This window comes from Neovison vison, chromosome 1 (genome assembly GCF_020171115.1).
Source record: "Neovison vison isolate M4711 chromosome 1, ASM_NN_V1, whole genome shotgun sequence".
NCBI classification, from domain to species: domain Eukaryota; kingdom Metazoa; phylum Chordata; class Mammalia; order Carnivora; family Mustelidae; genus Neogale; species Neogale vison.
In genome coordinates this window covers 150,135,906-150,158,611 of record NC_058091.1, presented here as the reverse complement: position 1 = coordinate 150,158,611, position 22,706 = coordinate 150,135,906, and the positions used below count along the sequence as shown (strand labels likewise).

Below are 22,706 nucleotides of genomic sequence, written 5' to 3'. Positions count from 1 at the left end.
TGTGCGTAGAGCAGGATCACAGCTCACGGGCAGCCACGCCCCTGGTTCTCGGCACTGCAACAAAGGGTACACCTTGGTGCACCGCGATTCAGCGGAACTTAGTAATATGACAAATGCACACGCTCCTGGGACTAGCTACTCCCCTCACGTGGAAGGCAGTGAACCTCCTGGGCGCTCGGCCAGGACAGACACCGCCCTCTGCTTAGGCCGAGGAGGAGCCAGGCACTGTGGTGCTGGGGTGTGGACTTCTCATGCTGTGTCCTCACCTGGAAATTCTCAGCCACCTCACCTTCCAGTGTGTCCTTTGTAAGTGAGGTCTGGAGAGACTGCCCCAGGGCCTTGGAGCCCAGGCTCAAGCTTGGTCTCCCTGGTCACACTTCCCCCATCTGCCCCCATCTGCGGGACTGGTTTTCAGCTGCCTCCCACTGCCCCCAGGGGAGGCCGCCCCACTCCGCACTCTGTTTTCCCAGGAGGGGTCAGGGCAGAGGGAAAGAAAGGGTCAGGCATGCACCCCTGTCTAGACAAGCTCCGGGCAAGTATCGGTGTCCCTGAAGGAATGTGACATTAAATAGCAAAAATGAGAACGTGTCACCAAGACAGAGCACGAATGAACCCATACAAGAAAAGAAAGGCTTCTTTCATGCTGTTTGGACAAGGGGCCTCAGAGTTTTACCTAGTACCAGGCGCCTCACATTGTATAACTGACCGGAGCAGACCAATACTCATTAGCAAATTATATGGAAGAGCAAAAGGTTGAAAATGGTGGCCTGACACTCTGTGACTTCTGCCCTTAGACGACACATAACTAGAATCTCTCTCTTCCGGCTCAGGTCATGATCACAGGGTGCTGGTATCAAGCCCCCCATCAGGTAGGAGGGCTCCCCCACCCACTCCCTGCTCAGCGGGATGGGGGGGGGGGTGTCTGCTTCTCTCTCTCCCTCCACTCTTGCCCCCACCCCACTTCTGCTCTTTCTCCCTCTCAAATAGATAAAATCTTTTTTTTTTAAGTATATAGCTGCAATGTAATTGGAATATAATTTACATGAAGGCAAGAACCTATCTGTGTTCCTGAAACTTTAATTATCAAAGCCTAATACAAAGCTTAACACATAAGATTTCTTTGAAATATGTATTTATTTAAATTAATTAAATACATTTTCATTTAAGCCGGTAAAACAGACACTTAAAAAATGGAAGCAACCTAAATGTTCTTGGAAACCAGTTAAGTAAGTTTGATACATTCATGTAATAAAATACTGTGTCGCTGTATAAAATAATTAATGAGTATGTTCATTAGGTACTAATACGGAACGGTCTCTAAGAAGAATTATTGCCATTTATGGGGCACCTCGCTGCCTCAGTGGGTCAAGCAGGTGCTGTTGATCTTGGAGTTGTGAGTTTAAGCCCCAGGTTGGGTGTAGGGCTTACTTTAAAAAGAAAAATTATTACCATTCATGTTTTAAAAACTGCAAGGTGAGGGGAATGATTTCTCCTGGAGCCTCCTCTAGTGGCCAATACGTGGAAAGATTCAGAGAAAGAAGGCGCTGGATGGCTGGGAGGGAGGTTTTCAAGGGACATTATTTTATGCCTTTTGGATTTTGAAACAAAGCATATGAATAACCACAAAAATTAATTTTTTGGAAGTGCAAGGGAGCTACATCATGTGCTACTGTGGAAAGACGCCTTGTTAAGTGGACACAAGAAGCAGAACAGGGTGTCTCCTTGGTGTGAGATGAGAGCCGGGCGCAGTGTCCGGAGGCTCACACGGCGCTCTGACCGCGTAAGCCCCCGAGTGGCTGTCTCTCCCTGCGTGCTTCCTACCAGCACAAGGACAGTCAGTTAGGAGCCCACGGTCGCTGTGTACAGCATCCCGGTTCCCCGGCATGACTGGGGGCCTGGGCTGCCCCCCAACGTGGTGGGTGAGAGGTGCAGATAAGACAGAAGCGACCGAGGAGAGAAGGGCACACAAGAACAGCCCAAGAAGGCCTGTGCGATCACGTCACCTGCCGCACAAAGTCAGGTAAAGCCACACTCGAGCACCGAGGGAAACGCCCAGCTCTGAACAACGCAGGGCAGCTTCACCCCATCCGCTCACCCCCTCCTCTGCCCACCTGCAAAAACCGACGCTCCAGCACCCGGAATTCTGTAAATGGTGGTGCCACCGGCTTCTTTTACCCGGTGGCCCCCTCCTCTTGTTCACATCGCCTTTGCGCGGAGACCACGTCATCCCTGGGACAGCTCCTCCGACTTCAGGGGCCCCTGCTTTCCAGAGACCTGAGACGGGGGAGGACCCGAAGGTGAGTGTGGCTCAGGACTGGTGTGGTCCCCACAGGTGCCCATGGGTGCCAGACTGCGGAGGGAAAACCTGCTCAAATTCCATCCCGGCTGCTCTGTGGTGGTGTGACCTGTGGCACGTGACTTCATTCGCGTGCTTCTGTTTCCTCATCTGTAACATAAGAATGGAAATAGTTTAACATTGGTTTCACTGTTGTAGGATTAAATGAATCAATACAAGCAAATCGGTTAGGACAGCACCACAGGGAAGCACCCAGTAAGGTGTTTCTTTGGTGTTTGTTTTCAGAAATACTGTGAGTTCTCCAAAGTGGCTTTGATTGGCTAACTTCTTTTTTTTTTTTAATATTTTATTTATTTACTCAACAGAGGGAGAGAGAACATGTAAGCTGGGGGAGCAGCAGGCAGAAGCAGAGAGGGAAGCAGGCTCCTCACTGAGCAGGGAGCCCGATGCAGAGCTCGATCCCAGGACCCTCAGATCATGACCTGAAACGAAGGCAGAGGTTTAACTGACTGAGCGCCCCAGGTGCCCCCAATCGGCCAGCTCTTGGCCCTCTGCTCTCCCAGCCCTGCACCCCACCTGTCTCCCATCCAGCTTTGACAACTGGAGGACAACTGGACGACTTCCAGCCCTGTCCAGGGAAGTATCTTGCCCCTGGGGAGACACTCAGGCAAGCGCAGAGCCTGCCCTCCCACCCGATTGACCCCTCCCGACCTTGGCGGTCACCTTCACGGCTCCAGAGTGGCCAGCCTGCGTGTGCCCAGCTCCAGCCGCCTTGCGGGAAGGAGTGACAAGCCATTCCGGGCTCAGCTGACCAGTCTGTTCTCCCAGCTCCTCAGGCTCACCTCAGACAAAAGCAGAAAATGTACACCCCAGTGGAGTTCCTGGCCCTTGAACAGTGCTGCCCAGTGTAAGCTCTTGCGATGACGACAATGGCCCCTGTGTGTGCTGTCCCGCGTGTTAACCACTAGCTGCGTGTGCTGCTGAGCATTTGAAACACGGCTGCTGATCAGGGAACTGAACTTCAAATTTTATTTAATTTTAATCTGAACGACCACTGTGGCTAGTGATGGTTGTGTGGGATGACACGGTTTTAAACTGTCCATCCTGACCCTTTTCTCTTATTTTTGAGACAGCCTTACTTTAAGATTGGCAAATGCGCTTTTCAAATTTGGTGACTGATGTGAAAATGTTAGGGCCCAAGAGCAAACAGCCAAGAAAGAATTCTTGAGACATTTTTGGTGCAAGAGGGTGGTTTATTGAAGCAGCGGGACAGGATCTGTGGACAGAGAGAGCCACACCGGGGTCAGGAGGGTTACCCCTTATATACTTCCAAGTTGTGAGGGGTCCAAGAGAGCATAAGTCACTAAGGAATTTGGAAGCAAGGTTTCCAGGACCTTGAGGGGGCTCGCTATTGTTGGGAAGGGTCATTTATTACCGTCCAATAGAACCTGAGTCATGAGACCCTTCAGATGTGTATCGGTGGGCCATATGCTGGGGGGCCGATTGCCAGATGGAATCCTGGAGGTTTGGAGAGAAAGGAAATTTCTGAAGGAATTTTTATGTTAAGGTAGACTTATAGGATCCTGGGGGTCAGGATAATGTTAAGCGAAGGTCACCCTCTGCTCTTAGCAGGGTATTAACGTCGAGGCAGCGGAGCTCCCAGAGGAAGGTCACTGCCCATTCCAAGGACTTGTCAGTGGACTGTAGGCTGTAAGGAAGTTTAATTTTTTTTTCCTTTGCCCTCGTTCTCCCCGTCAGCGATGCCGCTGGTCTTATTCTTCATGGAGCTACTGAGTCTACGGGCAGGAAAAAGGTCCTATTTCCATCCAGGTCTCACTTTTCCCTGTGACAGTGAGGAACTCAAAGCCTGACGCCAAGGCCGGGAGATGGGCCCTGCCGGGGTCTCCCTCCTCCACACTGGCCTCTCGGAGCACAGGCAACGCTCAGCTCACGCCCTTCCCAAATGTGTTCTCGGGGAACAGGCCCAAGCGATCCCGCACACATCAGAACGGAAGGAAGGCAGCTCGGCCGTGTGTCAGAGAGAGGGCAGCTAGAGGTCAGGGAGATTGCCGGCCTTCCCCTCCCTAAAACCCACAATAATTCTTCCCCCTTGGCAGAGAGCAGGAAGAGAGGGCTTGAAGGAACCTCACAGACCATAGGACAGCCCTTCCTGAGGCCCAGCGAGTGGTCACCCCCAGAAGCCCCAGGAATGCTGGGCTGCAGGAGGGGCTGGGGGGAGCCAGTACCAGGCGGCCTCTGCTCCAGGCCCTGGTCATCCCCTGGGTCAGTAGCCCTTTTGTGTAAGTGCCTGGTGGGGCTGACTCGGCCGTCCGTGGGAGCACAGCTGTGGCACAGCCTGGAGGAGGCCGGCCTCCTGGATCCTCCCTCAGGCTTCGTCAGAGGCAGGGGACATGCACCCCGAGGGCCTCTGCTTGGCCTGACCCTGCTGCAGGGACGCTCTGGCCCCAGTCCTCGCGGAGATGGCTAGTTCGTGGAGGTCCTGCTTACCCGGCTGCCTCCCCTCCCTCGTCCTCCTCCTCCAGCTATGCTGCAGCTCCGCAGGTAAGACTGATCTTGATTTCTGCCTTGAGGCGACCCTGGGTTCACCTTCAATTCATCCTCAAGGTGCACATTATCTGTCCAAACCCTGGGTGTGCTGACAGGCTCCCTGCGAGCTTCAGATCAGCTCGAGCTCCACAACGCACCCATAACGCAGCCCTGGCCCAGGTCTCCTTGAGCTTATCCTGACCGACCTTTTCCGCGTTGCCTCCTCAGACTGATGACTGCGGACGGGAGCGGCCGTCAGGGTGGAACGGGATGAGTGGGTGCCCGTCCCCTGAAAGGTCACGATCAGTGCTCACCGGCCGCATCCCATCGTGTCGGAGAGCTCTCTCCCACAGGACCGGGCGCTCAGAGTTTTCAGAGGAGCCTGCTGCCATGTGCTGTCGGGTGCTGGGGGGAAATAAAGGAGAAACAACCAGAAGACAGGTTCTCCGCCTCAGGGAGATTCTCCCCTCCCAATAGGGGAGGCCCAGCCCCACTTACCCCTTGAGAAATCCTAGCAGGTGTCATGGGAAACCAGTCTTCCCTTCTAGAAGCTCTGCGTCTGGCTGACAGACACACTCCATACGGCGAAAAGTTTGGGAGCCTGGGCTGAAGGCACAGAGGAGAGGAGGGAAGTAGAGCCAGCCCCAGTGCGGGACATTTAGGGAACAGGGTGTGAACAAGGACAAAAGCAAACCCACCAGGGGAAAGTCGGGAGCGGCTTGGTTGGGTTCAGACAGGGCCCACCCCATCCCCCGTCCCCAAAATTAAACTGCAAGACGCCAGGACCACATCCCGTGATGGGACCTAACAGCTGGGCTAGAGAGTCAGCAATGGAGACAGCCAGCAGGAGCAGCTCTGCCGGGTGACCACATACTAGAACGTTCCTCCCATCCAGGGCGCTTGCACCTCTGAAACCAGGGATCCCCCTCCCCGGTTCAAGAACTCCGTATTCAAATCAGTGTCTTCTTCCTTGGCTCTAGGACAGCCGCCCTTCCCAGCCCTTCCCTTCTGTGTTGAGGTCCCGTGACTCGGTTTCTTTCCTTTGGTGTCTTGGACAGGTCAGTTCAGGGTCACAGGACCGGGCCACCCCATCCGGGCGCTGGTGGGCGATGAGGCCGAGCTGCCCTGCCGCATCTACCCAGGGAAGAACGCCACGGGCATGGAGGTGGGCTGGTACCGGCCCCCCTTCTCCAGGGTGGTCCATCTCTACCGAAACGGCAAGGACCAGGATGCAGAGCAGGCGCCCGAGTATCGGGGACGGACCGAACTGCTGAAAGAAGCCATGGGCGAGGGGAAGGTGACCCTCAGGATCCGCAACGTGAGGTTCTCCGACGAAGGCGGGTTCACCTGCTTCTTCCGAGATCATTCCTACCAGGAGGAGGCGGCCATGGAACTGAGAGTGGAAGGTGAGTGTTTGAGGGGGCGCCACCTCCCTGGGAGCCTGGACCTTCTCAGCGGAGACGCCACCCTACGGCTCACACCCGCGCTGTGGGACAGGGGGTGCGTACACTCACGGCCGGCCGGGGAAGCCGGGCTGGAGGCAGGGCGAGGAGGAGGCAAACGGCCTGGACCCCGGAATGGCGTGATGGCGTGAGGGCCGTGCGCCCGGCTGGGGGCTGTGTGGGGGCTGCTGGAGGTGGGGACCAAGCACAGACTTCTCGGTCCTGGCGCAGCTATAGCGGATACGGAGAGGAGACTGTGAGACGGTCCCGTAGGACAGTTAAGGGAGTGCGAGCACACACAGAGACAAAGATTTTAAAAAATAAAATGAAGAAACCGAGAAACAGAAGCAGCACAACCCAGAACCGTCCATTCCTGGTTGGGGTTTTTTTTTTGCCGCTAGAGGGGATGCAAATAACCGGAGAGTGAATTCCAGGGTCAATCGGACTTTCTTCCTTCCAAGTCTGGCTCTGGAATGTCTTCTTGTTTGTTGGTTCTAAAGGGAGGCGTGATTCCGAAGGAGCCGAACTACCCCAGCCTCCCCCGGTGGGTGTGGTTGTTTTATTGGGCGAGGGACGTGCCCGGAAAACGTGCTCCAAGTAACTGCACAAACGAGCAAACGTGTGAAAGAGAGACGCTACCTTCCGAGTTCGCTCTCGGCCGTCTTTTTAGGATGGGGGTTTGGGCATTTGTTGTTCGGTCCCCTCGGGTGAGGTGGAGGGAGGGAGCCCCGACTGCCACTGCTGTTGACTGAAGAACAGTGTCTCAGGGTCCTTCCACGGCTCCGCACACGCTCATCAGACAATCCGTCGCTTCTGTGTGTCGCGGCCAGAAGACGGCATTGTGTGCGCGGTAACAAAGCCCCGTGTCTGGAGGAGGGCGTCCGCGATGTGAAAGTGGCTTTGTGCGCCCTGCAATGTTGTGCCCACAGCGGGCTCTGCTGGGGGCTTGGACGTGCGCGGCCGTGTGCTCGCGAGGTCGGTCGGGTGGCGTTCCTGCCTTCCCATTCCGAGTCTGCCTCCCCCAGCACAACCCCCATCCCCAAAGACAGAAGGAAGAGGGAGCAAGGGAGGGAAAGAGAAAGGAAAAAAGGAAGGAAGGAAAAGAGAAAGAGAGAAGGAAAGGAAAAAAGGCAAGGCAGGGAGGAAGGAAGAAGGGGAGGAAGGAAAAGGAAAGAAAAGGAACAGGAACATAAAGGAAAGGAAGGGAAAGGGAAAAGGAAAAGGAAAGAAAAGGAAGGAAGGAAGAAGAAAAGAGAGAGGGAGAAACAAAACCGCCTCAGGGTACGTTGTTCCTTGGGTTGATTTTCAACGTTCCAACCGCGTTCCTCCCAGCTCAGAGTCTAAGGAAAGTGTTTTACAAGTAAACAAGGGGCCGCCCCCTCGCCTGGGGAGCTGGAATCCGAGGCAGGTCGAGGACTGAACTGCAGTGGCTGTTAGAGCAGATAATTACCTCCCCACCTTCTCTCCAGAGTCCTTTCTCTTTCTTTCCAACTTTTTTTCTTGCATTTTTGTGATTTTACTACCTATTTTCTCTAATCCTTTCTTCCTACGCTTCATTATGAAACTTAAAAGCATCACAGAAGCAGAGAGACCATCACATGGAGCCTCGAGGGTCCCACCCCCTTTCTGCGGCAGTCACCCAGGTGGACAGACAGACTGCCAGTTCCCCTGACCCGCTCGTCTCCACCCTCCCCCACTGAATTACCAGGGCAAATCCTAGGCATTATTATCATTAAATCACTAAATGTGCAAGAATGGGTCACTCAAGGGCACCTGGCTGACTCAATCCGTGGGGCACGTGACTCGCCATCTCAAGGTCATCTGGGGTGATCTCAGCGACTCTTGATCTCAAGGTCACAATGGGGGGTGAGTTTACTTGGAAAACAAACAAAAAGAATGTACCACTTCTTTTAAAAGGGAAGAACTCTTTAAAAAAAAACATAAACACGGGTGCCTGGGTGGCTCAGTGGGTTAAAGCCTCTGCCTTCAGCTCAGGTCATGATCTCAGGGTCCTGGGATTGAGTCCCACATCGGGCTCTCTGCTCAGCAGAGAGCCTGCTTCCTCCTCTTTCTCTGCCTGCCTCCCTGCCTACTTGTGATCTGTCAAATAAATAAATAAAATATTTTAAAAAAATAAATAAGAATAAAAAAATTAAAAACCATAAACACAATATTGTCAACCTGTCTTAAAATTAACAAAAATTCTCTAATATCCTCAATGCCACTCTCTGTTCAAATTCCCCTGCCTGCTCCCCAAATATATTTCTAGAGCTGTTCAGTTTGAGTCAGGTAGGTCTAACCGAGATCCGCAGGCTGCTGTTTGCCCTGTGGAGTTTCCCACGGTCTAGCTTTGCTGGTTCCATTCCCATTCTGTTCTACACAGTGCCCCATCTTTGTATTTCTTGTAAACTGAGAGAGAAGTACAACCAGGTTTAACTTCCTTTTCTAAGCATTCGTAGGTGATGCTGGCTCCTGTTACTTCCCATCAGCAGGCCCCTAATGGCTCCTTCTCTCCTGCTTTGTTGATTCTAGCACTTTGTGAAGGTGTGCAAGTGTGCAAGTCTGTACCTGCAGGGAACTTGGGATAAGAACTTGGAGAGCAGAATTGGCTACATTTTCTTCCGGGGCACATAACAGATAAGAGCCTTAACCGGCAGCTCGAAGGATTTGGTTCCTACCTAAGAAACCCTCTCGGGGGCGCCTGGGTGGCTCAGTGGGTTAAGCCGCTGCCTTTGGCTCAGGTCAGGATCTCAGGGTCCTGGGATCGAGTCCCACATCAAGCCTGCTTCCTCCTCTCTCTCTCTGCTTGCCTTTCTGCCTATTTGTGATCTCTGTCTGTCAAAAAAAAAAAAAAATCTTTAAAAAAAAAAAGAAACCCTCTCGGTCCAGTTGTGTGCTGTCCCTTGCTGTCTCTTGGTCCGTGCCCTTGATGGCCCTGTCTTTATCTGTCCCCAGGATAGGAGAGAGCAAGGTGAGGTGGGCTGAGCCAGCCGGACACACTGAGCTTAGGCAGAGCTCTTGGGCGTGGATGAACAAGATTCTGGAATGACCAGTTCCAGGTGGGGGCAGAGCCAGAGCCGGAGACCACCCCCATCCGTGGTCCCACACCACATCCTCTCAGTCATCAAACCACCTAGGAGGGTTCATAACTGCTCCGGGGACGTCAACAGACCCCTGTGCTCTCTCTTTTTTTAGGTAAACTCTGTTCCCAATGTGGGGCTTGAACTCACAATCCTAAGATGAAGACTCCTGTTCTCTACTGAGGAGCCAGCCAGGGGCCTCCCCCGCCTCGGCCCTTCTTTTTTGACCCTTCCCAGAGGGATCTTTCAAATGCATGAAATAAAACATATTTGTACTGAAGCACAGCTATCAGAATGTTACAAGATATGAAGTGGCCCTGAGAACTACTGTAATTTCAAAGCAGTGATGAACCAAAGTGATACATTTTGAGGTTTCTGCAAACCACTCTAACATACATGAAAATATTTGTGATTTTTCTTGATGACAAAGTCAGATTCTCTTCATACTATTGTGGCACGTTGCCTACAGACCTGCTAATGGGAAGAAATGCTAAATTTCAGTTCAAAGATGACTAAAAATAACTCCATTTGCTTTTCCCCTCTAACTGCACAGATCCTGACTCCCTAACCCCCATCCCGTCCCAGCTCAGGCTCAGGCCGTGCTCTAGTCTCGTGGGACTGTGGCCCCCTCCTCCAGAGGGCTGGTCGTGGGTCAGTGCGGTCACCCTCTGCCCCCCCACCCCAGCCCCCCCACCCCAGCCCGGTGCCCTGTGAGGACCTGACCCAAGTCTCTTAGCCGGTTCCTAAACTCCGTAAGACGGGCCTCGCGGGGAGCCTTCCCGGAAGCAGACCCGCTTCTCCCTCGGGCTGTGCCACGGTCTCAGGATCAGTGCGGGGCCAGGGCTGCAGCGCTCCTTCTGCCTTCCAGACCCCTTCTACTGGGTCACCCCCGGCGTGCTGGTCCTCCTCGCCGTGCTCCCGGTGCTGCTGCTGCAGATCGCCGCGGGCCTCGTCTACCTCTGCCTGCAGCACAGACTGAGAGGTAAGGGCTGGAGGGCGGGCCGCCGCCCCCCACCGCCGGGAACGCGCTCGGAGCTGGGCTGCCTGGTGCGGAGTTCCGAGGGGCATCGGGTCAAAGCTGCGGAAGCCGAGTCTACGCCTTACCGCGCGCTCTCACGTCTGCAGCGGGTCCCCGCGTTCCCTGCGCGGCGGGGCCGACCTGCAACAGCCCCGTTTCACGGCGGGCCCCCCCGCCAGGCGGGCGAGGGTCAGCATTCCCGCGGGCGGACACACCTGCCAGGGGCCGGGCGCGGGGCTGTCCCCGCGGCCTCGGGACCGCACCTGGGCGCTTCACGCCGCGCCAGAGTGAGCGCAGGGCGTCGTCCTGCCCCTTCTCTCCCAGCTGTTCGGAGCCACGGCTCCCGGGCCCTGGGGGTCTTCTCTCCCCCGCCCCCGCCCGGTCCTGAGAGCAGAAACCACAGGGGAGGGCCGGGGTGTGCGAGCGGGCGTCGGGGTCCTCCCCGCCTTGAACCGGCCCCGGGTCCCGGCGCCCTACTCCGCCCGCGGGAGAAAGGCTGTCAGTCCCCCTGGCTGAGCCGAGGGGGCGCGGGACGGGTGGAACCCCGGGCTCGCGAGGGCAGCCGTCGGGGAGGGGGTGTTGTTACGTCTCGAGTCTCGGCAGACCCGTCTCCTCCAGCATCCCCACGCTCGCGGCTTTACAGGTACTAAGTGCAGCCCAGTGGGGGGGGGGGGCGCCAAGGGAACCGAGACCCTGGGGCGGAGGCGCAGAGCGGCCGCAGTTCAGGTGAGGGCACCTGCTTCAGCAGGTCGGGTCACTGCTGCCCGCCCCCCGCCCCGGCTCCCTGCGTTCTGCATTCCTGTGCTTCCTGCCGCCCGCGGAGCCTCTGCTCTGCGGTCCACCCGCTGCCTGCGCAAGGCCCGGCCTCTCCCGTCCACCCGCTGCCTGCGCAAGGCCCCGGGCGCCGGCGGTGGGAGGGACCCCATCTCCGGCCAGGGCTGGACTAACGGTGCTGCCTTTCTCTACTATAGGAAAGCTCCGCGCGGAGATCGGTGAGTTTCCATCGCCCTCCCTCCGCGTTCCCTGCCTCCCCTTCGGCATCTCCAACATGCCCTCGGTCATGACCGTCTCCGCCTGTCCCCACGCCCCGCGCTTCCTTCCGACGGAACTCTGCTAGTATTTCGGACCCCGCGGCCAGCCAGGAGCTGTGGCCAGACTCCTTCCTCTGCCGCAGCCGGGGCAGAGTCCGTCAGCTCCCCTTCCTCCACGGGTGTTCCTCACTCCTGAGTTTTAAGTGACCGGATCGCAGAGGCTCCGAGGGGAAGGGTTCTCCTCTGAGTGCCCCACTGAGTCCCTCCCTGTGTTCTCTTTCAGAGAACCTGCACCGGACATTTGGTAAGTGCCAGGACCCGGTCAGCCCGGTGTTGGTGGGCCCCAGTCCGCGGGGTAATAAGAACCCTCGCTCCCAGTTGGCCTCCTGCCTCTTCCCTTCCCGCTGCCTTTTTGAGTAAGTCACGATGAGATGTTGCTAGCAAGCACTCCTGGGACACCTCTCCGTGCCAGGCACTGTACCGGTAGCCTGGCCGGCTGACCCCTGCAGCAAGGAGACCAAGGTGTCTTGTGCAGAAATTATGGAGGGGAGGTACCCAGGCCCTCCCAGGCATGCTGGCCATCCAGTTGGGGACATGACACCAACATCATGGAGGACCGACTACTTATGCATCGCTCATGAAACCCACATGGTGGAGTGTCCTCAGGAGCACAGAACAAGTGACTCTACGGGGCTGATCAGGGAAGGCTTCCTGGAGGAAGACACACCAAGCCCCTTTACAATGTTGGCCCTTCAAGACTACAATCCCTGTCCTTTTTGTTCACTGCAGTGTCCCCAATGCTGAAGGACAGTGCCTACAACAGAGGGGCACCCACATCCCCGCTGCATGGATGTTACAGAAATTCTAAGATGCCTTAATGCAGAGCACAGAGGGTCAGTCGCTGCCCTGAGCAGCCTTCCTGAACAGGGGGCACCCCCCTAGCACTTAGGACTCCCATCAGCGTGCAGACCACACACCCCGCAAAGGGAGGAAAGTGATCTCTGTTTGGTGGATTCAAAGCAAAGGTACTACCTTTCGGTACCATGAATCTCCTGGGCATTCTGGTGAGACCTAATGGTTCCTTCTCCAGAATAATGTTTTTAAAAGGGTCACAGATAACACGTACAGTTGCTGAGAAAACCACTGAAGTACAGGCATCAAAACATAAACCCATCTGTCATATAGTGACAGATGCTTCTTCAAACAACAAAACCGCACTAAATAACATAGCAGCAGGTCCAATAATTTTGTCCAAATATTGATAGATATTTCCAGATTTCAGCAACAACTCCAGTGGGAATGAGAGTTTATCTGTGGTTTCTGTTGGTAACAGGGTCATAGGTACTGTTGACGACTGGTTTGTGGCCTCCATTTTTAATGGAAGAAATGCTAAATTCAATTAAAGGTTGGTGAGAACCGGGATCCCGCACCGTTGTCACTGGAGTCCCCAGATGCCTGAACTCTGCACAGAGCTGTGTTCTTGGGCTCATTCAGCCAGTTAAGGAGCCCAACAATACGCAGACTGGGGGGAGGGGGCAGGGGACACCTTCTAACCCAGTTTGTTCTGTGGCCACGCGCAGACCCCCACTTCCTGAGGGTGCCCTGCTGGAAGATAACCCTGTTTGTGCTGGTGCCAGTGCTCGGACCCCTGCTGGCCTTGGTCATCTGCTACAACTGGCTGCACCGGAGACTTGCAGGTGTGGGGGCGGGGGGACGGGCTCTGGGTGGTGTGGGGCCGCTACAGAGCGGGGGTGGGGGGGTGCTGTGTGGTGTGTGGGGGGGGCAGGGGGCTGTGTGGGGAGGGGCTGGTCATCTTCCACCAGTCATGGATTTTTTTTTTTTCCAGGGCAGTTTCTTGAGGAGCTAAGTAAGTTTTTTTCTCCCTTTATATTATAAGCTGAGAAGGGAACACCAGGAAGGCAGGAAGGAAGGGGGTGGGGGTCGGGGTGGCAGCCTGAAGGTCCTTCCCTCCTGCCAGCCAGAGGAGCTGCGGAGGGCCTAGAGGCCAGGGGATTCTTGGGGGCTTTTCCTCTCCGCTGATCAAGGCTTGGTAAACACAGATCTGTCAGGGTGTTTCCTCCTCCTTCCAGGAAACCCCTTCTGAGCGATGCTGCATCCTGGCCAGCCTGGAGGGCAGCCTGGTGGCCCTGCATGGGCTCCCAGGGTGTGGCAACCACCCACCGCACACTCACCGGCCTCCTCGCCACAGGGACATCCAATCTGCATTTCCAGGAAGGCTGTGTCCTCTTCACCCATCTACCTTTCCCCCCTGCCCCGCCTCGGGCTGCCCACCCCGGCCACTCGCCTCGCCCTCCATCTGGAAGCCGCTGTTGGCTGTGGCCAAGCAGGCATTCCTCTCTCCGACGGACGACACCTGTGCTGCTCAGTCACGCAGGCAGGACTGAGACCAGCCGCCTCCTGCTGCCGATTCCTGTCCGCCAACATCGCCGATGGGGGTTGTTTCTTCCCCAGCGTCAATCCTGAGGGGCAGAGCTGAGGGGTGTGGAGGCTGCCGGGGAGGAGCAGGGGGAGCGAGAACCCTGGAGCCCCCACATCTGCCCCCATCCCCGCCCCACGGGCAGCAGCAAGGGCCGTATCCGAACACCGGCTGGACTTCCCATCTTGCATGGATGGGACCCCCGACCCACCCCCCCCTTGCGCTCCCCTCTATCCCTATCACAGCCGCCACTGTCTTCTCATCAAGGACCACTTGATGGTCTGTCAGACACAAAGAAAATGGCAGGTGCTAATTAACGTACAGGAGCTTCCGTGTGCCACTTCTCATCCCGTCTTTTCAGCATTTCCCTGGTCACCCCTCCCCTCTCCTCTTCCGGGGCCCCCGGACCCTGCAAGTGCATCAGTAGAAGCAAACACGAAGGAGACCTCGGTTAGGCCTGGGCTCACCTGCTCTCCCCCCTCCGGTGTCCCCCCCCAGCCCTTCTCACCCTCTCCGGGGAGCCTGAGTCCCGGGGCAGGTCCATCTCCTTCCCTGACAAAGGGGGGGCATCATGAAAGAAGCTAAGCCACTGGCCCAGGATGGCCCAGCACACCTGAAGGTTGCCCAGACACAGGTCCCGGCTTCTGGAGTCCCCCCAGTGACCCAGGAGGCTGTCCCTGTCCCCAAAGCAGACATCACACACTGGGCAGCGGTAAGTCTTCTGCCTCCAGTGCGTCTGCTGGTGTCTGACCAGCGCCAACGATGAGCTGAACGACTTGCCACAGCGGAAGCAGCTGCGGGGCGGCCCTGGGACATGGGCCTGCTGGTGGCTGGCGAGACACGCTTTCTTGCCGAAAGTCAAAGGACAATGGGGGCAAGAGAACACCTTGAGTCTCGAGGGCTTCACTGGGGGACCGTGGGGCCTGGGGTCCAGGCAGGGGGCTCTCGGGCTGGGCGTGTGCATCCTGGTCCCAGGTCCCGGGGCTGCTGCCCACAGTCTCACAGTGGTCACGGGCTTCCCGTCAGTCCCTGGCTGCGTCCTGGCCACCAGACCCTGGGTTCCCATCGTGGCTTCTCGGGCCCTGGCCACCAGGGCGTGAGTCACGGCCCCAAGCTTCTGGCTGGACCCCTGGCTCCCGTCGCTGCGCTCCTGAGCTCCGGCGCCCGGGACGGTCCCGATGGGCTTCTGGTCTCCGGCCACCCGATCCTGGTTCTGGTGTGTCTTCTGGTGGCGTCTGAGCTCGGACCGGTCCCGGAAGCACTTCCCACAGCAGGGGCAGGAGTGGGGCCGGTAGCCCAGGTGGACGCGGCGGTGACGACTCAGCCCTGACGCGTCGCAGTAGGTCTTGTCGCACAGTGGGCAGCAGAAGGGCCTGTCCCCGAGGTGTGTGCGCCTGTGGTGGCCGAGCTCCCTCGGGTTTCGGAAGCACTTGCCACACTGGCCGCACCTGCTGGCCGCGTGGGGACTGTGCACGCACGGGTGGCTGGGCCGGCTGGCGCACTTGCTGGGACTCCGGCCACACGGCGGGCACAGGAAGGGCGGCCCGGCCTGGGGCGCGGGCAGCGCAGGTGTCCTGGGTGTGGGCGCCGGGGCCACAGAGGCTGGGCCTGTCCCTCCACAGGCCAGGGCCTCCTTGTCGTCTGGCGTCCTCTGCGTCTCTTCCTCGAGCGCCTTCTTCCCACTGCCTGCGGTGGAGGAGGGACAGGGACTGGCCACATCAGCCCCAGCCCCCCGCGCCCTCTTGCACCCCCCCCAACACGCTGGCTCTCCCTAGAGCACCTCACCGGCGGCAGGCAGGACAGACCTCCGTGTTTCCCAGTTAAAAGTTAATCAACATTTAATGTCAAAGTCTTCCAGTGAGAGCGGAGATGACAACTTTGGCCTACAACCCCGTTTCTTGAAATCCATTTCCTCTCACTTTCAGTATCTCCCGCTCCCATGACACCCACAGGGGCCCTCCTAGGTCGTAGAAATGGGGACACCCGAGGGAAGGGCAGTGCCTTGAATCACGCAGAACCGTCAGCCCCACTGGAAACCTCTCCCCTCCCTGTTCCAGCTCAGCAACAGGTCTCTACTGGGGCTCAGCATAAGCTCAAGTCCCTTCCTATTCTGTTCTCCTGAAGGGGACATAGGCAACGTAGAGGCACCCCAATCCCTGCGGCTGCAGACATCGGCTTGTCCTCAACAGTTACACATTCCCATAGGGCCAAGGGACGCGAGCACATGGTCTCAAGCCCTCCTGTGGCGCCGAGTGGGGCCGGGTGTGAAGGATGCAGGCTGGGCGAGGACGTGCTCGGCCCCGGGGCTCGGAGGCAGCCTTCTACCCGCCCAGGGCCTGGCCTGGACCCTCACCTGCCCCCCTCCTTGGCCATGCTTACCGGAAGGGAGGCCTTTTCCACTTGGGAGACGGAGCGGGAGCTCGGCTCTCCACTGCTTTTCTTCTTGCTCAAGCTTGATGACCAGATCTGGGGTAGACAGAAAGATTCTGACAGGAGCAGGAAGGAGACAGTGAGATCCCAGGCTTGGCTAACTTCTCCCACAGCGTTGTTTTAAGGACTTAACGTGGGACACTTGGGAGCAAGGAGGCCCCCTCCTAACGGAGTCGCTGGCTCCCGGCCGCGAGCCCGCGTGAAGAGCTACAATGTCAGTGTACCCTCACGTGCCGAGTATGATCTTTGCCTTTGTGCGGGCTTACATCTCTTCTCTTCTTACCCTGAGCTTAGTGACCTAGGCCCTTCACAGCTGGAAGGCAGAGGAGGTACAGGGTCAGGAAAGCGAGCTGTGAGCCAATCTACCTGCTCAGGGAAGCTGGCCGTCCCAGGGTCCTGGGGGGTGTCCTGGGCAGGGGGCATGCTGAGGGAACCCCGGCCCCTTACCCACGGACAGCAGGTTTCTGAAGGTCTCGGCCATGACGTTCTGGTACAGGAGCCTCTGACTGGTGTCTAGACACACCCACTCTTCCTGCGTGAAATTCACAGCCACATCGTCAAAGGTGACTGGCTCCTGGGAGAGCAGGGGGGACTCGAGTTACCCAAGCACAAGGTTTACAAAACCGACTGAAAAATAAACGGGGGAAGGAGGGAAGGAACAGGAAAGGACAGGCACAAAGCCAGGGATGTTATCTACAAAAAGGAGAGGAAGGAAGACGAGAGGTGAGGGGGGGTGTGCACTGGTAAGGGGGGCCACTCCACGGAGCGCTGCAGGGTGGGCGGGGTGGAGGTGGGGGCTGAGAAAAGCCTCGACCACCCCTGCTCTCGGGGCGGGGGGGGGGGCTGTTCAGCCTGGAAACGGCTGAAACCCCGTGTGACCACGGGCCAGACAGACCGAGGACAGAGGACGGAGCTCCGGAGCCCGGCAGCCGGTCGGCACTCGCTCTGGCCGGCTCTGCTCACCTGCAGCCACATCTCCCAGCAGCGCGCTCCGGCTGCGGCTGCGGCTGCGGCTGCGGCTGCCCGCTCCGCCTGCTCCGCCACCCGCAGGGGCAGCTTCTCCTCCACGCGGTCTGCTTCCGGCGTTGTCCACGGGCCGCCTGGCCCCCAGGGCGGACGGGACCCCCTCCTGGGGCTCTCTGGGTCCTGGTCACTGTGCAGATGGAGAGGCCATGCAGAGGCCTCGGGGAGGTTTGGCATGGCTTCCCGGGGCGGATGTACCTGCTCTTCCTGGTTTGGTTTGCGGTCACCCTCTGGTCCCTCAAAGGGCAGGCTACAGGGTTCAGGGACTCGTCACCGGGGCTCCGCAGCCGGTGTGGGGCTTCTGCCCGCCCTGCCTCAGCCTCTGGCCAGTGCCCACCGCTCCCGACCTGAGGTCAGAGAGAAACAAAATGCGTCACCAGGCAGGAGAGAGCGGCACGGCTCCCTTAGCGGGTCAGGGACACCAAGAACGACGGAGGCCCTGCTGTGTGTCGGTCCGGCCAGGAAGGTCGGAGTAACGGACCCCACTTCATGGCACTTCAAGTGCGGAGACGCCGAGAAGCTTGTCCGCAGCAGAGTCCGTGTCAAAGCCCAGCTCTACCCCTGAGGACAGGGCGGCCGTGTCCCCGGCACTCCCTCGGGCCGCCGTGCGGGATTCTGCACAGACAGTGCAAACCCCTCATGCAGGCTGCATCACTTCGATCGCGTCTTACAAGACAACGGGAAAGGACAAACCTCTAGACCCCATCTAGTGCCAAAAACCATGGGATTCTACGGACTTTCACACGCGCTTCTGTGAAGGAATCAGAAAGGTCCTCGGGAAGACGGACAGGAGAAGCAGCCCACAGCGAACACCGAGGCTCTGGTGAGCCCTGCACTGGGGCCACTCGGGGAGCTCCGGCCGAACCCCGTCTCCTTGGGGGACAGCCCTCATCTCACGTCTCCTTCTCAAGGTGCAGTCCCTTGAACAGCACAGAAAACCCACTGGCCTTTTTTTTTTTTTTTCCACTCTCCCTGGACTGGTGGTGAACAGAGAAGGGGCACCAGACGGTGGCCTTAGCTGAAAAGGAGGCACAACACAGCCGCTGTACGAGATGTCGGGTGGGGACCATCCCCTACCCTGCAGCCTGCCGGTCCCCCACACAGCATTGCTGGGGTGCTCAGAAAATGCCCTGGTCCAGATTGTTAAACCACCGTCTGGTCTGGGGACGGAAGTGCCGCTGCCGCAGGCTCCTGGAACCTCCCAGCGCACTTGGCACACCCACACCCCTCCGCGGGGAAGGTGGTGGCCCCGGCGACCCGCCCTTCCCAAAGGCGAATGCCCCGAGGGAGCCTGTCGCCATCTTCCCATCCTCGTGGAGCACCCAGTGTCTGGGACCCAAATCCACTGTCCGCAGCTCCGCACAGCAGTCCTGGGACCAAGAGCCCCAACACCCTGCCAGGCTTTGCGGAGCAGCCAGCAGCCCGGGCTCCCACTGCCGGCGTCTGGGGCCCTCCGGCCGGGCCACTGAGGCCTCCCGCAGGCAGGCAGGAGCAGGACTGGGCACCGTCGCAGAGACGGTTCACTCCCGCGGGCTGGGGCCGAGGGGTTCCCATCCACTGGGCCTGGGTTGCGGAGGCCTGAAGCCCCTTGGCCCCGAAGCGTCTCCTCTGGGATCCCCGCTTTCTCAACACTGGCCAGAGGCCACCCCCACGGTGGCCAGAGAGGTGGGTGCCCCGGGCCACACCCCGGACACCCAGGTTTTCCCCCAGTTCAATGCCTGCCGGCCTGCTTCAGGCTTGGGGAGTGCGGAACCAACACCCTGCGTTTGCCTCCGTCCCTGCAAGCTCGACACCCAGCTGCCCCACTCACCCGCGGTGCACTGAGGACAGGGCCTGTGGGGTGGGGGGGCAGTGCCCACGTGCCCAGCGCCGGCGGCCCCGTCTCCCAGCCCGGTTTCACCGTCGCGCTCCCTGCCCGGGGCCCAGCCACCGCTGTGGACCCACCAAGGTCAAAAGAGCTCAATCCGCGCGTCAGAAAGGAAGAGAGCCCCGCCCCTCACCAGCCCGCCCTCCCACCCATGGTAACCGCAGGTCCCACCCAGCGCCAGGATCTGGATTTACTCCCAATCGTTATTTGCTCTAGAAAAAAGAGGATTATCTCCGATTAAAAACTCACAACCTCCAACCACAGCATCTAGAGCCAAAACAGGACCCGCGGGGCCCCAGAGGGGAGGTGGAGGCGCTCAGCATCTTAGAAAGCGAAGGCAAGGGGGAGACTCCACCCCTTGACCGAAATACTGCAGGTGAGGGAGGGCGGGGAGGGCCCGGCCCCTTACCCTCACTCAGTTCAACCTGGCTCAGTGATTTTTTTTTTTTTTTTATTAATTTGACACGCGGTGGGGAGCAGAGCGCACGCGGGCAGAGCAGCAGGCAGAGGCCGATGCAGCCCTCCCTGAGCAGGAGCCCGGCGTGGGGCTCCGTCCTGGGACCCTGGGTCACGACTGAGCCGAAGGCAGCAGCTTCCCCAATGAGCCACCCTGGCGCCCAGGCTCGGCCACGTACATTGATCTTTAATCAGTCCAATGGGTACCACGTTTATTGTTTTCCATGTAATTTGCAGTTGATGTGAGAAACAAAAGAAAAAAACCTGAATTTCCTTACTGCCTACAGCCCAGTGACCTGACCTTGAAACAGTCAAGGGAACTTCCACTGGGACACTTCGCTAAGGGTAAAAGGCAGCCTTAGCCCGACCCCAGGATCCTGTGACTCTACTTTATACGGAAGTTCCTTTGGTAAGTTCCTTTATCTCTGCCCCCAAAATGTATGGTAGCCATCATCCCCCAAGCCTGTGGACCCTGATATACATCTGAAGGGTCTCATGATGGAGTTTTCACTAAACAGTAATAAGCGCCCCTTCCTAACAATAGCTAGCTCCCTCAGAGTCCTGGAAAACTTGCTTCAGAATCACCTTGGAGGCTTGTGGCTGTCCCTGGCGCCCTCCCAACTTGAAAATATGTGATGGGCCACTGTCCCAGGGCAGCTCTTTCTGCCCACGGGTCCTGTCCCCGGGCTTTAATAAAATCACTTTTTTTGCACGACAACGTCTCAAGAATTCTCTCCTGCCCATTGGCTCCAAACCACGGCATTCGCAGCTCAGGACTTCCCCACATTCCACTCTGTGTTATGATCACCCTTTATGTTCCACAATGGCATGGGGTTTTACAATTTACAAAATATGTTTGCAAACATGCCTTATGTTGAGACTTGTTATTCTGTCTGTGCAAGTAGGAAACAGTCCCTGGGATGCTGAGCCTTCCCAGTCCAGGTCTGGAACTCAGCAACAACCAGGGCACCACTTTGGCAGTCGTCTTGGAGGATTTAATGGGAGCCATGTTTACAAAGTATTTCCTCCCTCCCTCCGTCTTTCCTTCCTTCCTTTGTCTTTCATTAAGACTTTATTTATCCTTTTGGCAGAGAGAGAGAGAGCACGCGCAGGGGGAGCCGCAGGCCGAGGGAGAAGCAGGCTCCATGAGTGGGGAGCCCGATGCAGGCTCCATCCCAGCACCCTGAGATCATGACCTGAGCCAAAGGCAGACACCCAACCAACAGAGCCACCCAGGTGCTCCAATGAAAGTATTTTGTGAATTGTAAAACCCCATGCCAGTTGCCTGGTCCTTGATCTAGAACCATTGCCCCAAGTCTTTCTCGTTCAGAGGCTACAAAATGGAAGACGCCTGCTCCGTTGAACAGTGTGCCCGGCTGTGGCAAGCACTCGGTCTCTGGGGCCACCGTTGGAGGAGCGCATCTAGAGGACATGACCACCCGCTGACCCGAGAGCAGGCCCCTGGAGGTCCTCCGCCCTCCCTCCCTGTCCTCGGAGTGTACACTGCACCCACCATTTTCACAGTGAGAGGTGTTTCAAGGACACGGCCTTGAGAGAGTAAGCTGCCGTGGAGACCCTCTGGATTGAACACCCAACTCAACCCAGGCAGGGCCTCTCCATAAACTTTTAGGATTGTGGTGGGCAGGTGCAGACACGTGTCTCATGACCACCCACAACGAGGGCAATACGTGAGCTTCCTCGCGTATTAAAACTGCCACGTACCGATCAGGAACGGTCTGCCTTTCTCTTGAGTCTCTCCTTGCCCTCCACGTACCCGCCGGTTTGAGGTTTCCCCTGGGGCATCTCCTGCAGTTCCAAAGCAGCAGCTGCAAGTGGCTGCGGCCGGTTTTGCTGGTGAGAGCCGCTGACGGAGGGAGGCAGCCTGAGCTCGCTGGCACCCGCGGTTCTAGACCCACCACCTTCCGGAAACGGTTGCTGGGTGTCTTTGGAAAGCAGCTTTAGCTTGTTCCCGGGCTCCCGACCCAACGAACCTTTGGACATTCTGGCCGCACAGCCACAGAGAAGGGCGGGTCAGCTTGGACTCCACATCTCACAAAGTGGGGGGAGCCAACAGGCCTTGCTTGTGACGTGGAAAGGGCACCCTTAAGGATGCAGCTGGCCCCGGCATCTCTGTTCACAGGGAGAAGTGGTAGCTGTCCCTTTGGGGACGGTGTTAACCCCCACTTTGCCGTCTGGAGCAAAGCGGCTGGTTCAGCCGGGCTCCCCGGGCCCTGGTCCTGGATCACTGTGGGCCAGCAGGCTGAGTGCTGTCTCGGGCCCAAGCCAACATGAGTCCCAGAGGCCGCTGTCAGAACCAAAAATGGAGGCTGCCATGCTCCTTGCTGGGCAGAACCCAGGGCGGTTTTCAGGGCTCTCCCAACCCTCCCCTTGGTCAACCTTCCTGTCATTTTATGGACTCCTGGGCTGTCCCAGCTGTTTGGTCTCCACTTGGAAAACTAGGCTGCACAGACACCTCTCTCTGGAGCTGCGAACTGTGGAAATAAATCCAGCTGCTGACCTGCCGTGTGTCCCTTGGGTGGGTGCCTCGGAGCAGCCTGCTCTCCTCCAAGCCAGACGGGAGCCGGTCTGCTGAGGGAGCCTGCTGTGGGCAGGACATTCACCACCACAGATGGGCACACAAGGAAGGGTTCGGTCTCTGATCTGGACTCCCGACCTGCTTGTCGTACAGGGAGGGAAGCCCCATAGCAAGGGGCCCCGGGCACACCTGCTCCGGTGGACGGATGGCGTGGGACCTCCCACCCTCGCTAGGACCTGTGAGTGCTGACACTTTGAGGGCACGGTGCGGCTATCCTGGTCCAATCAGCCAACCCCTGCAATAGCACAGTGGCCCTGGAAACTAACCTGTGCGGTGCTTCTGGCTTTCCAGACCGTTCTGGTCTGACGACGGCATGGCTTCCGTTGCAAAGCCTCTCAACAATGGGCTGACAGTCAAGGTAATTACTGGATCTTTCATGCTTCCTACCACCGTTCAGAGACTGAACAGCCCACACACCTTTGTGAGACAGCCTGGCCGCCCTTGGATGCTAAACCCTGCCCCCCACCACCACTCCCCGCTGCC

At 57.8% G+C, this 22,706-nt stretch overlaps 2 protein-coding genes across 6 annotated transcripts; one reads left to right on the top strand and one right to left on the bottom strand.

Annotated features, from left to right (window-relative positions):
• The first annotated feature begins 3,184 nt into the window (after positions 1-3,184).
• Positions 3,185-14,172, top strand: MOG (myelin oligodendrocyte glycoprotein). Of its 5 annotated transcripts, none has more exons than XM_044261492.1 (8): positions 3,185-3,203; positions 4,055-4,858; positions 5,902-6,249; positions 10,234-10,347; positions 11,355-11,375; positions 11,698-11,718; positions 12,995-13,111; positions 13,261-14,172. In XM_044261492.1, exons 2-8 carry the CDS (start codon positions 4,777-4,779, stop codon positions 13,308-13,310), a joined length of 753 nt encoding a protein of 250 aa, XP_044117427.1. In that variant the 5' UTR covers positions 3,185-3,203; positions 4,055-4,776; the 3' UTR covers positions 13,311-14,172. The 5 variants fall into 5 exon arrangements, with proteins under 5 accessions (XP_044117427.1, XP_044117446.1, XP_044117418.1 ...); XM_044261511.1 differs by lacking the exon at positions 3,185-3,203 and having other exon boundaries at positions 3,283-4,858; positions 13,266-13,281; positions 13,505-14,172; XM_044261501.1 differs by lacking the exon at positions 3,185-3,203 and having other exon boundaries at positions 3,416-4,858; positions 13,261-13,281; positions 13,505-14,172.
• Positions 14,173-14,233: 61 nt separating this feature from the next.
• On the bottom strand, positions 14,234-19,230 carry ZFP57 (ZFP57 zinc finger protein). Its single transcript, XM_044261471.1, has 5 exons — positions 19,115-19,230; positions 17,245-17,651; positions 16,729-16,855; positions 16,231-16,317; positions 14,234-15,537 (listed from the first exon to the last, which is right to left on the bottom strand). The coding sequence occupies exons 2-5, from the start codon at positions 17,479-17,481 to the stop codon at positions 14,315-14,317; spliced, it is 1,674 nt and encodes a 557-aa protein (XP_044117406.1). The 5' UTR covers positions 17,482-17,651; positions 19,115-19,230; the 3' UTR covers positions 14,234-14,314.
• Positions 19,231-22,706: the final 3,476 nt, after the last annotated feature.

Bases quoted from the DNA above. Each gene is read 5' to 3' on its own strand.
- ZFP57 (XM_044261471.1), bottom strand. From the start codon at position 17,481: ATGCCAAACCTCCCCGAGGCCTCTGCATGGCCTCTCCATCTGCACAGT. The intron at 16,318-16,728 runs GTAAGGGGCCGG...TGTCTACCCCAG, and splicing joins CAGAAACCTGCTGTCCGTGG to ATCTGGTCATCAAGCTTGAG. The intron at 15,538-16,230 runs GTAAGCATGGCC...CCTCCACCGCAG, and splicing joins TGGAAAAGGCCTCCCTTCCG to GCAGTGGGAAGAAGGCGCTC.
- MOG (XM_044261521.1), top strand. From the start codon at position 4,777: ATGGCTAGTTCGTGGAGGTCCTGCTTACCCGGCTGCCTCCCCTCCCTC. The intron at 6,250-10,233 runs GTGAGTGTTTGA...TCTGCCTTCCAG, and splicing joins CATGGAACTGAGAGTGGAAG to ACCCCTTCTACTGGGTCACC. The intron at 13,112-13,260 runs GTGTGGGGGCGG...TTTTTTTTCCAG, and splicing joins GCTGCACCGGAGACTTGCAG to GGCAGTTTCTTGAGGAGCTA.